At 41.6% G+C, this 16,916-nt stretch overlaps 1 protein-coding gene across 50 annotated transcripts in view; it reads left to right on the forward strand.

The window, feature by feature from the left end:
• mbnl1 (muscleblind-like splicing regulator 1) overlaps positions 1-16,916 on the forward strand; it is a 38,667-nt gene that overhangs the window by 13,774 nt on the left and 7,977 nt on the right. For 16 of the 50 annotated variants that reach the window (XM_069511261.1, XM_069511268.1, XM_069511273.1 and 13 more), the window contains exons 3-5: positions 13,459-13,626; positions 13,842-14,066; positions 15,275-15,514. In XM_069511261.1, the coding sequence (XP_069367362.1) occupies positions 13,459-13,626; positions 13,842-14,066; positions 15,275-15,514 (633 nt within the window). Of the gene's footprint in view, positions 1-13,458; positions 13,672-13,841; positions 14,067-15,274; positions 15,578-16,491; positions 16,546-16,916 lie in introns of all 50 variants that reach the window. The other 34 variants (XM_069511240.1, XM_069511249.1, XM_069511239.1 and 31 more) reach the window with 6 other exon arrangements.

Raw genomic sequence — 16,916 nt, forward strand, 5'->3', positions numbered from 1 at the left:
CAATGAATGACATTTAGATATGTGAACAAGCTGAACTCGTCCCAAGTTTCCTCACAATGTGGCAACAACTCTGCGTTTGTGTGTCAAAATTTGCAAAAGATGAATTAAATAATATTTAATCCTATCGAAAGGGACTGCAACCACCATTCTGTCTAATTTCCATAGATCTCTTGAGTTAATTAGAAAAATTGAGAATGTGCCAACTTTGCTAAACAGAAGCCAGGCAGGGCAAGAAACACAAGCAGTCACATGATCATATTTGTACTTACATATTAACTATAGTAAGTGTGACAAATCATACTTCAGTACAATGAATGACATTTAGATATGTGAACACAATTTTCTGTTTGTAAGAGCGATTATTGCAAATCATTTCTTTAGCTTTACTCATAAAGAATTAGATAATCTTGCTAAACTGTTGCTTGATTATGACCTGTGATGTGACCTGATGCTTCGTTGAAGAGACTTTGCGGTTTTGCAGAGATCTCAGAAATGTATTGGGTTTGTTAAATGTTTAAAGACTACACAAGTTAGACCCAATTTGTAATAAGCTGAAATCCTCATGTACATACCACACCTCCTGACTATCTGGACCTGACAGGTTGCTGATAAAGCCGTCTAGTTTTTATCTACAGGCGGAAGGATCTTGATATGTGAACATGTGTCTAAATTGTCATTCACGCTGAGGTCAAGGTCAGACAGTGGAGAGCAGTAGCTGGCAGATACATGGAACTATTTGAAGGAACCAAGGGGCCTATTTTAGCAGTTTGAACTCATTTTCCACAAGGACGTATGTATTAATGGAGATGGGTGATACTTTTTTTAACCAACTGCCCCATTTTTCCACTGGTAATGAAAAACAGAACGGGTCGCTAAAACCCACAGTGGAAAAAACAGCTAGCGAGAGAGAGCAATAGAGAAAGAAAGGGAGAATGGAGGAAATCAGAAACAAAGGCTGTTGATTCATTTTTAGCACACACCAGCAGATGAGACCCAAAACCATAAATGCACAGACACCCCAACGATTTCCTCTTACATAAACCCACAAACACATTCACAGAAAAAAAAATTGTTCTACTTCACCCTCACTCAGGATGAGTGGTTTAAACGGGACACATTCTCGATTTAGTTTTGTTACATGAAGCCACATTGCTCCCCGTGATACGTCCTGCACCCCCTGCACCCACACACACTAATGTACCCCCCTCGGACTCATGTGCACACACTCCGTGCCCATGAGAGTGGATCGACCTTCTTCTTGAGAAGTGTAAAATTAGAATAGGTCTCACATGATCACCAGTGCATAGCTGAGCAGGTCACACCCAAACCCAGTCATTTCCCCAACAGCCACTCTCTCTCTTTCTGGCCTCCTTTTCACATGGCACACACACACAAAAACATGTCCTGGACTAAACCACACTTGTGGAGTCCATGCTGAGGGAATTAGAGCAGGGACTACGTACCAGAAACAGCAGTAACAGTTAAATTGAAATATTTCATGGGAAGATGTTCTTGGCAGTGATCAGATGTGGATGATATAAGCCTCATGCAAGAAAATCAGTCAGAGCTAAATTTTCATCTAGGCCACAGAATTAATACTAAGTTGTGTGTGTGTGTGTGTGTGTGTGTGTGTGTGTGTGTGTGTGTGTGTGTGTGATGTAGTATAACGATGAAGCATGTGTAACATGTGCTCTTTTAAGCTGTACTGTAACTAACATAAAATCCAATAAGAGTTTAAAATGTTCATGATGTTTTGAGGAAGTAACCTACTTCAGTTCAGTTCTGTATGTCCTTTACTAAAACACATATTGGAGCATGATTGTCAGCTCAGGTTGCAGAAACAAGTGAGCCGATGCATGCCTTATGAGTTTATACTAGAATAAGTCTGACATAATATAGGTTACTCTACAGTAAATTAACTATAAGCTCCACCACACCCACACAGAGGAAAACCGCCAATTTATTTCCAGCACTGTGCCATCCAACTTCTCATGCAAGCCTATTCTAGTCAACTTCTCCTCCACTCCTTCTCCTTTCCTCCGTCGCTTGTTTTCATTCTCCTCCCATTTTGGTAGCTCCCTCTACTTGATTTCCCGCTCGGTCTGTTTTTTTTGCCTCATTTACTTCAGGCCACACCCATCCCTGGACAGGATGGTTCACATTACACTCTTATAGACCCACACACATGCACACACATGCAAATAAACCCACACTGCGTGAGTTTTAAGAGGCTGCTTGGAGTGACATCAACAATGACTTTGTGTGAACCCAGCAGCAGCAGCGTGTCCTTATTTGCCCCCAACACTGCCTTCCATGTCATAAACCAAAGTCCTAATAATGGTCTAGCATGGACAAGTAAAAGTGTGAATACACACACAATTATAGTCACGGCATAGTCTTTGTACTTTGTCCACCTGCCAGCAAGACACACCCACTGTCATCATGTCTGAGTTCTGGAAGAAAAAAAGAGACCAAGTGTGAGCATGTGCACATGTTAATGTGTGTGTTATTGCTGTGTTCGTGGTGCTGTTTCAGCGAGTTACTTTGTGTTATTACACTGTTCAGAGCCAAGATTACATTCCTGCAGAGCAGAGGGCGGGTGAATACCTCTTATTTATCTCCCTCTGTCTCAAACTCTCTCCGTCCCTCTCTGTCTGTCTCTATCTGTCTTTCCTCTTATTTCGCGTTCCATATTTTGACAGTCTGTATATATTCTTTGCTTCGGTGGAACAGTCAGGTTTAACACACACACACACACATAGACAAAAACTAACAGACACACAAAGTCAATGGTGGCCGGCCAGACAGACGTGCGGTAAATATTAGCCGTGTTGCTAGTCTACAGTGTTTTTTATGATTTCAAACAAATTGTCTGGCCAATCTCTGGGCTGTAAAATCAACATGTCATGCACTCTCTGTGTGTAAACACATGGTTATGAGTTCAGAAGGCTAATGTGTATTTGACACTGCTGTGACACACGTGCAGCGAACAGTTGTCCTTTCTGTGGCCAGTGACAAAGTGCTTAAGGCCATAGAAAAATAAATAGCACAATTTAGTTTGTTTGAATTGTTAAATTTAGCTCAGAATCTTTAATTGATTCCATTCTATCCAATGTTGTAACTAATAAACATGCAGGTGAATGAATCTAAGAGCAAATGAGCTGATTTCTTAAAATGTCCAGGGTATTTGATAGAAACCGATCGAACCCTCTTTGAATGTTGTCTAAATAATAGTGGGCCACATGCAGACACAAAAATGCAGTGTTTATCTAAATAGCAGCCACAGATGGGAAGTGTGGAATCCAAAGCCTCTCGTAGACGTGTGATCCTCACACTACTTGCTTCGCTGGCTTCTCACCAACAATTTCTAGCCCAAAGAAAACACAGAGCAGAAAAGGAAATAGGACAGTGTGTTATAATGTCAAAATAAGATTCAGAAGCATCTTTGATCGAAAAAGGTTTAGTTTCTGTAGCACTGTGCTAATCTCCACTCAGGGCACCGCAGCAAGGCTATAACTCAGACACTGTTTACAGGATACCACATGGGCCTCTGCCCTGTCTTCTGTTTGGCTGCGCTGCGTATTTAATGTGGCTGATTAAAATGAGCAGGTTTCACTTGATAAGAGCTGAGTCACATTATGGAGGCTTTCATGTTAGTAACCAGGCTCTTTCACATCTCTGTCCTCCTGGTATTCATGCAACTATTCTTTCAGCTTTCTCACTTAAATGCTAGAGGGATTTGTGTTTGGACCAGATTAATCGTAGCCTTCACACAAAGACACACACACTTACAGACACACAGAGTAGGTCTGTGGCCTGCTCATTTCATGTTGTGTGTATCCTTGTCAGATCAGGGCGGCTGTGCATTTTGTCTTTGAGCTTATGTGACGGAAGATCAACGACAACAGCCCGTCTCTTCTTCTCAGTGTCAGCCGCCCCTGTCCCTCCATCACACTGGGCCCCTTTTATAACACCACTGATACAATGATTACTTCTCTCGCCTCTCTGTCTCTCTGTCTGTCTCTTTGACATACAGACATATCATAAAACCTCACATAGCCTGAGGGTTATGTTTGCTTTAAAATTAAATGAATAAAAAATATTGACAGATCAGATCCAACATCTTGAAATGCAAAGTCACAGTGATGATGGTTTAAAACTCACATATCTGTTTGCTGTCTCATAAATGTCTACTGGTTTGTTGGTATGTCACTTATAAGAGGATTTACAACCACGTAAGAGTTTATTGGATACATGTGTTGAACTGATTAAATGTGTAGACTTCCTCACAACTGATGAATATACTAATCAGAGCAAATAGTAATGTTTGTAACCTTTCAGTCCTGCAGACATAAATATGACAATATATTTCTATGTTCAGGACTTTTGACCCATATCCAGCAAAACATTGTTTTAACGCACATAACTTTATTTTATATTCAGCAGGAGACCCAAATGGTTTCAATAAATGAGTGTGTGCTGTGGCATGATGGATATATGCGTGCATCATTTTCTTGAATTCTTGTGAATTGACAGGCATGAGAATGATGTACTCTACCACTACTGACAAAAACTATGCTATAAAAATATACTTCATAATTGTGAATACATTAAAAGCAAACTGTAATTAGCATTAAAAATGTGATTTGAATTCATAAAAATGTATAGCACATTACTAGACGTTTAGGGGTGAAATAGTTTTGTGTAATCTAAATGGAGCTTCAGCCTCATAACTAAACTGGCTTTTCACGATTATCCTCCTTTTCTTTTTCTCTCTTATCGACTTTCTCATTACCCCTCACATGCAAAGTCACATATCCAGTCGTCAGTCAGCTCAGCCATTATCCTCCATTAGACAAGTGAGAGAGGAGCTTGAGGGCGCAGCCACTCACTTAGACTCAACTCTCTCAACACCTTTTCACACTGCCCCTCCCTCTCGCCAGCTGTTAGACCCATTCGTTTACCCTGCCCCTCATCTCTCTGTTGATGGCAAAATGTTGAGGAGTCCGTGCCAGAGGCTGCGGGAGAAGAAGACGCCTCTGGTAGCGGTAGTGAAAGGCACAAGAGTTTGAGGCAAACACAGTCATGTTACCTGTTCATCTGTTTTTCTCTTGCTCAGTTGCTCTTTCTGTCCATTTAGTTTTTTTTCTAAAGTGCATTCCTTCCTCAGAATCACCGCCCCTGGGCCTGTCAAAGCCATGGCGTTGGTCTTAATTACTTTTAACTTTTTATCTGATTCAGCATTCCTATAAATGCTCTTTGTAGGCCAGGGGAAAACTTTTATCACAAATCTACTCGAACATCAACTTATTGTCGCAAACTGTTTTGTCACATGACATTGAGCTGAAGGTCTGAGTTGTGAACATAAACACATCAAACCTGGCAGGTTAGGATCCATCATGTGTCCTTGAATCTGACCTGAAACAGTGGCACCGCCTGAACTCCAGTCAGCGTTACCCCTGATAAGTTTTGTTTGACATGCACATTCCACCTTAGTCTCTGTTGACACTGCTTTACACTGCACTGCAACCTCTACATTTGTAATTTATTAGCTTATGTATCATCAGAATTAGTAGCATTAGCCTTGCTTTTTTTGCTTTTCTCAATCCTATTATAATTGTCTCAAAAACATATTTTTCAAAGACATCATTACATGAAATTTCCTTGTCTTCGATTTCATTGTTATGGCAATTTCTGGATTAATTATAGTATGACCAGTTAAAAATTATGAATTCATGAATAGGATTTGGGCCTGATTGGTAGGATGTCATGTTGGTTTTTTCTAAGTAAATGTAATTTAAATTATTAATAGATTTATTGATTGAAAACTACAATGAGAGTAAATTAAGTTCAGTAAGAAACTTCCAATGTGGAGAATTCAGTACATTTAGTTTATTTTGAGTAGAATAGAAGACAGTAATTCCTCTTGATGTTTTCTTCTTGCTTTATTGCTCAATATAAACACACCAGTTTCATTCTTAACTTGTCTCCCTGCATCTGCAGCTCAAGAAAAGAAGGAATACGCTGCAGTAAGAGTAAGAGAGGAGGAGAGTGACAGCATCTTGCTTGTGGTAGTGCCAAATCCGGAGGAGATAATCACATGCAGAAAAGGATTAGGCCAGTTGACAGTGGGATTAGAGCTGTGGATAGGATTACAGTCTGTTATATCAGATTAGCATAATACACGCCCGATTAAATCTGATCATGCTGCAAACCAAATTAATCATCTTCCGGGGGGTTATTTCTTGGATGCTGATTGAAGAGACTTTTTCTCTGCATTCCTACAATACAGGTGTAACAGAATTGAGGGGGAGGTGAACCCTTGTGCAGATAGGGGGGGGGGTTAGAAAGGGAGAACAGAAAGCTAGGATCAAACAAAGGTATAGAAAAGAGGAAAGGAGTAGTGACATGCTGCCTCCAAACTTTTTTTTAGCTTTTGATGTGTGACGATGCATCGCAAAGCTGCTACTGTGAAACAATAACGACAAAGGCTGCATCCATACTGCTGCCTATTCATTGGACTAAAAACCACCAAAAACAATCTCTGTCCATAAGAGCATTTTGGTGCCATATCAGATTTTATTCCTGTTCATACTAATGCACCTGAAAACATTTATAACATGACCACTCATACACACTGGGCATGCCCGAGCCAGTGGAAACAGGAATTGCTTAAACAATAGCTTGTCTCTGTATTATTAATCAGCCATCGACAAGCGGTTATGAGTGTCTAAGCCATTGTTTCCATACATCTACTTCCTAAAACACCGCCTCTGAGTTTTCAAAATTAAACGCAGCCAACAGCATTTCCAAACTTTGTTATAGTGGCTTTTGAGTTGATGCGTTTTCAAACAAAAACATGGTCATATGGATGTAGCTAAAGATGGAATCTGCATGAGACAAGAAGATAGGGAAGGCATACATCTATCTTCCCATTGTCAAATGATTTTTCTGTCTTTGTTACCCGCCCTGTATTATATGAAATTTACCTCTTCTTTTATTTAAGACTTTTAGAGTTGTCTAATACTCATCATAAAGCAAAAGACGATTAGTGTATCTGGTGGGGAATTGTAAAAGTACATTTTCTATTCATGTGGCTGCTCTTTAATAAGAGCTGTCTGTTAAAAAAAAAAAAAAGAGCTTACATAGATAGGTAGAACTATTGGTATCACATGTCTTTAGATTACTCATGTCTCAAGTTTTGATGTGGCAACGTTTGATCCTTCTTAAACCTGTGAGGCTTTCAGACAGAGACAAGAGCGCAACTCATTTCAGAAACAACAGCAATGTTACTGACGCTCAGAGGCCGTCTGGACCTTGTGACTTCTGCGCACTGACTCTTCTCTCTCTCTATCTCACTGGGAAGCTTCACTCGCAGATGATTAAATGAAAGTTCCCAGGCCGCCCTCATGAACACTCACGCTGCGAGCACTGGATGGCTTTCATAAACTGCTGCTGCCTAGATCGATACCTGTGTGATTGCTCTGTTATTACTAATAATGAAAAGTGTGGAAATAACCTTGTTAGCCTTCACGGGAGAAGAGGCAGCACTTCACTGTTAACAGAGACTGTAGAGAAAAAAACCTGGCGTAAATAAAGTCACATGAAAGTGTGTTCATGTGAGAAGAGATAGAGGGTTGATAGCGAGGGAGAGGAGGGGGTCAGAAACAGAGAGGTCTAAGTTTGGATCCTGGGCTCCTGTGTACGTGACATCTGACCTGAGGCATTTCTGAGAACCAACACCCTCTGAAGTGTGAATAACTCATCTGTGTGTGTGTGTGTGTGTGTGTGTGTGTGTGTGTGTGTGTGTGTGTGCGCGCGCGCACATTATTTCTTTAAATGATTATTCCTAAAACTTTAGAATCTCCTCAAAATGTCCATCCCCACAAACATGTTATGTTTCTCTGGCTGACCTCATCTTCCTCAGCGTGGTCCACGTCATATCTCATCTGTGGTTCATGATCCTTTTCTGTTCGTTGCTGTTTGGTCTAGTGTAGTAAAGCGTCACAGGGAGGCATATTGCAACTATTATCATAGATTAACTCTCCCTCCCTCCTCCATATCTCCATAAGCCCCACTGGTCACATCAACTCCCCGACCACTAAGCTGCACAACGCTATGTACTTTGAGTCCCATGGGGGAGAAACAGACACACTCACAAGTGTTGATGGTCTGATACCGAAATTCAAGCCTGCAAAGGCACAACCCTGCTTCACATAAGATTGTGTAGATCTGGAAGGTCTTCCTCACCCTCTTCCAAATGAACTTTTCAGCTAATTTAATGCACATTTAAGTGGCTAAAAACAAAAAAGGAAATCCATTGTACTCTGCACTGTAAAAGGATATTATTGATTATGAATTGCTGACTACTCATTTGGTTGCTTAATGCTTGCAAATGCACTGAACACCCAATTACACTACCACGTCTCAATATGCTCAGTTTCTGGTTTGCTAAATTTCAAGTAATTTGCAAGCTGTCTTACTGACTGTCCGGATGCCCTGTAAGATGATCAGCACTTGGTCAGTTGATATGTTTTATATTTAATTCACAGTATAGACGGAGAGACTGACCACTGAGCTCACTCCTTTGAGTCTTTGCTTTGCTCTCCAGCAGAACAAAGCTTCCCTCACAGTATGTGTGAGGAGACGGGGCTTTCATCTCTGCGTATGTTTAGACAGAAGTCACAGGAACACAGGGCAGAGAGCAGCGTAGCTCCACACCAGAACCCCACACGACTGAATCCAGCACAACACTGGATGTGGGTATAATGAGTAACTGTGAAAGATGATATGCAGTATATTATTATGTCGAATTAACATACATTAATTGGTGATGCTTCATATCAGGAGTGCAAAACAGATAAACATCTAGAGGTAACTGGAATGAATTAATAAACCTTGAAGAAGGTTTTGGACACAATCTGACGCCTGCAGGAAACTTTATTTATAGTAGTTCCAAATCTGGGGGTTGGGACCCTCTGAAAGGTCACATGAGAGATCTAATGGTTCATGAGAAGATTCTTGTTCCTTTTTTTCTAATTTGGGTTTTATTTTTGTGTATTATACAATTTACCTCCTCAGGCCACTGTTAAATTATTAAAATAAAAACAAGAATCAATCTTTGGTTGTACTCACTAACATATGCAGTCTGTTAGAATATATTATGTAGCTTTGTTTTAAACAGAGTTTATTGAAACATTTATTTATTAGCACCTTTCAACAACAAGGCAATTTAACGTGTTTTACATAAGACTTTAAGACAAGATCTTAAAAACAAATATGAGGCAATGTATAAAGACACCTTGTAATAAGACTGTTCTAATGCAGTGTATGAGGTTAATGAATATTCTTATAATTTAATCCAACGGCAGTTTTTCAAAGAATTTAAAGTTTCAAGATGTAGGATAAAACAACTTCTGACAGACTTACTTTTTCAGGTAGATTGTCCCAGATATGAAGCATATAAACTGAATGCTGCTGTTTTGCTTTCACCCTGATACCAAACAGACATTTCCCAGCAACAGTTCATAGCAGACAGTGATGTATTCTGGATCTAAAGTGCTTGGTGGTTTACAAACCAACCACAGCAACAATCACGAGTCAAAAATGTTGAGAGCTGCTGTTTTATTAGATTCATTTTACTGTTGCCCTTATTCTTCACTATTCCACTGTTTTACTTTTCCTCTCAGTCGCTCACTTACACACATGCGCATTACTGCATCTTGCTGCATGCTTCATCTCATCTCCTCAAAAGGTTGGGATACAGACCCACCCAGCATTCTTTATACATTGGTTCATTGTTTGTTTAAATCCCACACAGTCACAAAAGCAGGGTGTGTGACTAAGGGCGAGAGACAGAGAGTTTGGAGAGAGAGAGAGAGCGATCAGGGTGGGACATGTTATTACAACTTATCATCAATCGGAGTGCACGGTAGCCTGTGGGATTATTGTTCCCAGTTTGGCCTGGAGTTTGGCAAGTTAGATCTCAGCAGGGGAAAAACAGACGACCCCCCCTGTGATAAAACAAAATACAGCCTGAGCTGAAGGGGGGTCAGTAGAGCAGCAGGAGCAAGTTGATAAAAAAAAAAAAAAAAAAGGGTTGACTTGACAATATCAGATGTCGAGAAATTAGACACTAGCTAATTACTCTTGTGCCCGAAACATTAACTGGGAATTCTTTAAAAAGTTATTGACAGCCTCAACTGGTGGGGGAACATTTCTTGTCTTCTGGTTTTCTTCTGTCCAGCACCGTGTACTTGTTAAGTTTGGCCATGCTTTCTTATACGTTGTGATTGACTTGGCAATAGAACAAAATAATATGATATTGTATTTTAGATTAAAACTTGGCTTGGTTCTAAATATTTTTGTGCATTAATGCGCTTTTATGAAAATATTTTTCAAACTGAGATATACAACTATTTGATATTTACTTTTGTATCCACTACAAAAGCAACCATTAATTACAATTACAATCATTTTGACATTTTTAGACATTTTATTATAACAATTTCTTAGAGGTATTAAAGTTTAATATATCTTTCAGTGTTTTTATCTCGGATTATTTGGCCCTTGGTAAAACACTGTGGTCAGGATCTCTTGCCATAAGGCTCAGGGTATAGCTGCTGTGAAACTAATATCAACCTTGGCACCTATAATGTTTAAAAAATTAAACATTCCTAGAACACATGTTTGTAAAAGCAAATTTGTAACTGCCCTCTGCTCATCAGGCTGCACTGACTGTGGACTCTGGGGACTGAACTAATGACGTGGATGAATCATTCCCAAGCTGCATGCCTTATTGTTTTCATCATTTCTGGCATAAGCACAGAGCAATGACAAATCAGTATATTCACTAATCACATTCTCATCAGGTATTTCCTCAAACAGTGACATGGAAAAAATGTGGCTAGAAGCTTTCTATGGGTTTCTATAGCTCATCTGATTTTTTTTTGCCTTTAAATAGTGACACAATAATGTAACTCTCATCTTCAGTTCTCTCAATGGTGACAAAACAGTCAGTGATTAGAAAAGTATATAGATGATATCTGTAGTATTTATCTGGAGAAACAGCTTTATAAGGTAGTTGTATAACGCAGATATAAAAAAATACCCACAACAGACCGGGGCAGACTGTGGATGCCCTCTACTCTTGTGGTCTGTATTTGTAGTGTTATCTCTGCGGAGTTCCCGTATCTACCAGCTATCAGCAAGATTCCAGGAATCACAGCATTGTGAGAGCAGGAGTGACTGGCTGCTCTGTTGCCGTGGACACCGTCTCTAGCTGCTCCTCAAGGCCGCTGATGTCACAAAAAACAGTCACAAACATGATGTGAGGGGCAACGTCCTCCTCCTCTTTCCCCTCCTCCTCCCATCTATGTCTGCCTCTCCATTCCTCTCCCTCTCTCCTCCCTGCATGTGATGACCCAGACTGATCACGTCTTCTGCAAGTTCTAAAATTTCCCTGACGCAGCCTATGCAGCTCTTGCTATGCAGAGTTACTATGACTCTCTCTCTCTCTCTCTCTCTCTCTCTCTCTCTCTCTCTCTCTGTGTGTAACAATCATGCAGCCTGACGTTTCCTCTCCTGGGACCTGATTTTTAATTCAAAATGGCAGCCAGTGTTAGTTGATTGCTTTCCCTTTGGATGATTCAGCAGGAAGGTAAATGTTGTGAGCTAAAGTCAAAACCACGTATTTCTTTCTTTAACACATCCCTATAACCTTTAACACACACACACACACACTCACGCGCGTTTACAGCTGCAGTTGTTGAGCCAAAGGTCAACAGACGGGGTTATGTGGGGTAAAAGCAACGTGATCCTCCATGCTTTCGCAACCAGCCCCCCTTCCACACACACACATGCACTCTCAACAAACTCACTCTCCCTCCGACGCATGCCATTCTCACTCTATTAGAACCTGCTTTCAGCTCCTCGTCTCACACACATGACATGAAACACTTGCCCACGCACACACCTCTCAGCGCTGTCAGTGTCAGACACTGTTCTGAATGCAAGCTCAGCGTATGTAGAGTGATTGGCATACAACCTGGTCAGTCTTGTTAACGGAAAGGTTATGCCTCGGTTGAATTTTTCTTTACTCAGTTAACACAAAATCTCGCCTTTAAATGTGGATTCAAAGCTGTATAAACACCAATTTTATTTATGCTTCACTTTATTTAGCTCACCACCGGACATTTTATGTGGAAACAGACCACTGACAAACTCTCCATCTATGTGCTGTGGCATTAGGAAAGAAATCAGGGGCTGTAATCCTGCTCCACTGATGCTGTATTCGTGTCAAAAAGGGGGACCTAAAGAGAGCTTGAAATTTCAACTTCAGACGAGTGGATTAAACAAAATAGCATAAAGAGCTCCCCCCCTGTCATTTAAGTGTCTCACTCCCTGCTCCTAATCTCCCCCTCGTTTCCCCTCACACCTGTCTGCTGATCCAGTGTCAGTGAAAGTGTGGGAGAGATGGGAGAATGGAATGAAGTCATGACAGAGTTTAGAGCTGAGTCCCACTGGGGACAGCTCTGTCAGCAAGGGAGGGCACAGGCTGCCACAGTCAGCTCAGCTGCACCGCAGGGCTGAAAGTACATACATGTCTTTCCTGAACCGTGGACGTGTTTGTGTCGGCATTTCTCCGATGTTTGCGTGATCGGCCACCTGTTAGGGGAACACGACCTTGATCTGCACGTTTTACTGAGTATGCATTCTTGCTGGTGCGTGTATGTATGTCAGACTTCTTCCTAAACTCCTCCTTCCCCAGACTGAAGTTATAATTGGAGACTCACAGCAGGCAGCAAAAAGGGATCCCTGTCTGAGATAATTATTCAAAGGCTTTGAAGTGTGACCTCCAGATGACTGCTGATATAATATACATACGGATCATATGAGGGCAGTATTTATAGTGTCAGTTAAACATGTAGCTAAGCTGGATGTCTTGAAAGCAGCACCACAGTGTCATGACCACCTGGGGCGAGTGCAGACGCACGCACACACACACACGCACACAACACACAACACAAACATGCACACACGTTCACATGTCCCTGCTGGGACCTACAGAAATAGCAAGCTCGTAACAATTAGTGCGAGACCCGGCCCAGAACCTACTGTCAATTTTGAATGTCTGACATTGAGCTAGCTATAAACAAGGTACTGAGCTTACGTTTCACATATAACCCCCTTACACATTTCTCCATTCTCTTACATTTCCAAATGTATAGTTACATGGAACATGATCATGGTTGAAATAGAAACCACAACGAAATATGTATTTTTAAAGAAGTCAGCTTGGCAGGATCTCAGCCCGGTTCATGAGACAGTAAAGAAAACAGCACCTCTACCCTTTATTTTTCATCATATAGTTGTCCGTATTTTTTACAGATACCACATTTTCAATATGAATACAGCCTAACTTACAGTATATGTGCATTTTGTCACTTCCTCCTTTAGGGCCGTTGTTCCAGGGAGAACTGCAAGTATCTGCACCCTCCTCCTCACCTAAAGACCCAGCTGGAGATCAATGGCAGGAACAACCTGATCCAGCAGAAGAACATGGCCATGTTGGCACAGCAGATGCAGCTCAATGCCATGATGCCCGGCACACAGCTACCCCATATGGTGAGAGGACACACACGTATGAACACAGCACAGCTACTGCCCATGGTGAGACCACATGCAATGTAAAAGCTCACACATATAAAGCTCCTTCACTGTCTGTGGCTCTTTCTGTCATTTTCCGTCAGCCCCGCTATTTTCCCGTTTTCGTTTGTGGGTTTTCACCGGTTTTATCCACAGTGGTTTCATTTTTCTGCTTTTCCTTTTCTCTCATCCAGCCCATGTTCTCGGTGACGCCAGGCCTGGCCACCAATGCCAGTGCAGCAGCAGCAGTCGCAGCCGCGGCCTTTAATCCCTACCTGAGCCCTGTGTCACCAAGCCTGATGCCGCAAGAGATCCTACCCAGCACCCCTGTCCTCATGGCCTCAAGCCCCAATGTCGGCCAAGTTCCCAACGCTGCCGCTGCTGCTGCCCAGAAACTTCTGAGAACAGACAGACTTGAGGTAACAGACAGACTAATGGATACGATGTGGATTTCTCAACATTTTGTTTTGGAGCAAGGGGGTAATATGTGGCAAAGAACTCCCTACTTTGAGAATTTTCTAGTGATAGCTCTATTCAACTGTACGTCATGTTTGTGTGTCTCTTGGGAGTGGTGTCGCCCAGGATTTAATGAGCCCATAAACAAGACAAGTGCAGTTAACAAGTGGTTAAACAAGCATAAGAAAAACAACAACCATTGAACTTGCATGAACTATTTCTGAAACTGATTTGTAATATTAATAACAAGTACTGCGATGCAAAGTGAAAGCTTATTAAAATAAAATTAGAATGAGTCCATGCACATACACTAATATATTTTATTTGCTCGAGTTGTTTTGTAATAAGAGTTGGATGCTGTTTTGATGAACTTTCACTCTCATTTATTCAGCCTCGTCTTGTTCAATATCGTTTGTGCTTTCGTTTGCTTGACAACACTAGAGAAGCACCAGAAATGAGCCTGAACTTGTTGAGTATTTATTTGAGTGTAGGAAGCAGTAATGGTTTCCAAAGTGCTGGTACAGTAATAGACTAAAAAAACGGCAAAGAGGCACCTTCTTTTTCATCAAACTCACAACTGTAACCCCTGATCAGAGCAAAACATATTTGTGGCAGATCTGTTGAGACCAGCGTCGGCACAGAAATAAGGGAAATAGCAGCCACGTAATACCCATGCATTCATGTTGACTCTGATTCATAAGAAAGTGCTGCCCTCTGGTGTCTCAAATATGGACTTTTAAATGTGTTTGAGGGTTGAGAGTTACTCACACTCCAGGAAACACGCCACAGTTCCTCATATAGAAGATCTTTATAATGAGTGCAGAGGTTTCAGTGTAGCCTTGAACTTCCTCAGTGTAATCTCCATGCACGACCAAATATAGGAACTAGATATCTAACAGAAGTTGGAAAACAAGAAGTACATTGTAAACAGTATGTCTGTGTAGATCTTGGGCTTCGCATTTGCTTTCTCACAGCAAGAAGAATACGATCTTGTAATGCATTTTGAACTATTTATTGGACTGTAGGTCTCATGAATTTTTAAGTGAAATGGATTTTGGTACTTATACTCTGAAAACTTGATGAGTCAAACAACAAATACACAACTATTCTTCTGCTGTACCCACATACTGTGCCGGGCCTCTCGTTTCATTGTTTCTCACCTCATCTCCAGGTTTGTCGGGAGTACCAGAGGGGCAACTGCTCCCGGGGCGAGGACGACTGTCGCTTCGCCCACCCAGCCGACAGCACCATGATCGACACCAACGACAACACCGTCACCGTGTGCATGGACTACATCAAGGGCCGCTGCTCCCGGGAAAAGTGCAAGTACTTTCACCCGCCAGCCCACCTGCAGGCTAAAATCAAGGCGACACAGCACCAGGTGAACCAGGCCACAGCCGCCGCAGCCATGGTGAGCAGTCTGTACGAGCGCGGGCACCCACTCATTCACACCCCCACAACAGCCATATTCTCAGTAAGTTTTAAATGTACTTCTATTATAAATGAAATGACCTACAAAGGAATATGTTCTGTGGCTCACACTCACATTCATGTTTGAATGTGTCTCACCAACCTGGTTTGTATCATGTAGCTTTTCAGTTCTGCTTTTGCCAGGTCAAATTTTAAAGGTCTGCATGTGGGTTTGGGTAAAATCTCCTTGGAGCTGGATGATATGAAGAAGGGTGGGACCATGGCACATTCTTAATTTTGTCATTGCTCGTCCCTGAAGTGAGGTGTTCATCTAATCCCAGGCCACAAGCAGAGAGTCACTTCCTCTGTCTACCTCTCTCTGGTGCCCTGGTCTTATTTGTGACTCGATTGTTTCTGTTCTTCCTATCTATTACTGTACTTCTCTTCCTCTTGACATTATTTTAAAAAAAGGGATTCATTGTGCTGCAGTAAAAGCACCTGTGAATAATAGTGCAGCCACACTTCTGTCTGTTGATCACTCTTCGTGCTCTTATTGACTCAGGGTGAATCACCGTAATATGACCATGACTACATAGTGAAACAGAAACTTATAAACTATACATTCTGTCCAACATTACTGAGACCCACTTAAAGTAATGATTGAATAATTTTCTCATTGCTGTATCCATCCATCTTTGTGTGCCAATAACTAATGTAGATTAGTAGTTATCATTGATTATTGATGATCATGTAACTGTTGAGCAGCAGAGCTAGTGTCCACACTGTGCATGCCTTAGTCCTGTTCTCCCCTTGTATATTGCATTCCAATGATTTGTTTTTTATTTGTTTTTGTTTTTTCTCACCTATACCCAAACTGCACTGCTGCCCCCATGATGCACCTCTGCTTGCTGGTTTATGTTAATGCGCTTGAACCCCATTGGCCCATTGCCATCATGTGCTCGCTGCCTGCTAATTAAGACTCAGTCGGCTGTCAAATCACTGAAGCGACCCCTCGACGCAACCTTTGACCTGGTACTATGACCTTTCACCTTTTAGCTTGGCATGTGGCTTTGTTGTAGAGCAGTGTTTTAACCAAAGATACCTAGCTATTTTTGTTGTCGTTGTCTCAGTGCAATGTCTGTCTTTTCCTCCTGTTGAAACTGTCATTATTGCCTGTGATGAAATGATTGTGGCTTTCGGTGCCGCCGCCCCCCCCCAAAAAAATTAAACAGTCACGTATAAACTACCTCAGACACAATTTCAAATGTGGGACAAGGAGCCACAATCACTTCATCACCTGTCGCCTGTTTAACAAAAGTCAGTGAGAGCTAGGGAAGTAGAGCTTCTATAATGGTGGCATGGCTTCAGTCTTAACGTCCGAGTCAGTGGTCAGTGTTGTGGAG

The sequence above is a fragment of the Paralichthys olivaceus genome, chromosome 16 (assembly GCF_024713975.1).
Source record: "Paralichthys olivaceus isolate ysfri-2021 chromosome 16, ASM2471397v2, whole genome shotgun sequence".
Taxonomy (NCBI): Eukaryota; Metazoa; Chordata; class Actinopteri; order Pleuronectiformes; family Paralichthyidae; genus Paralichthys; species Paralichthys olivaceus.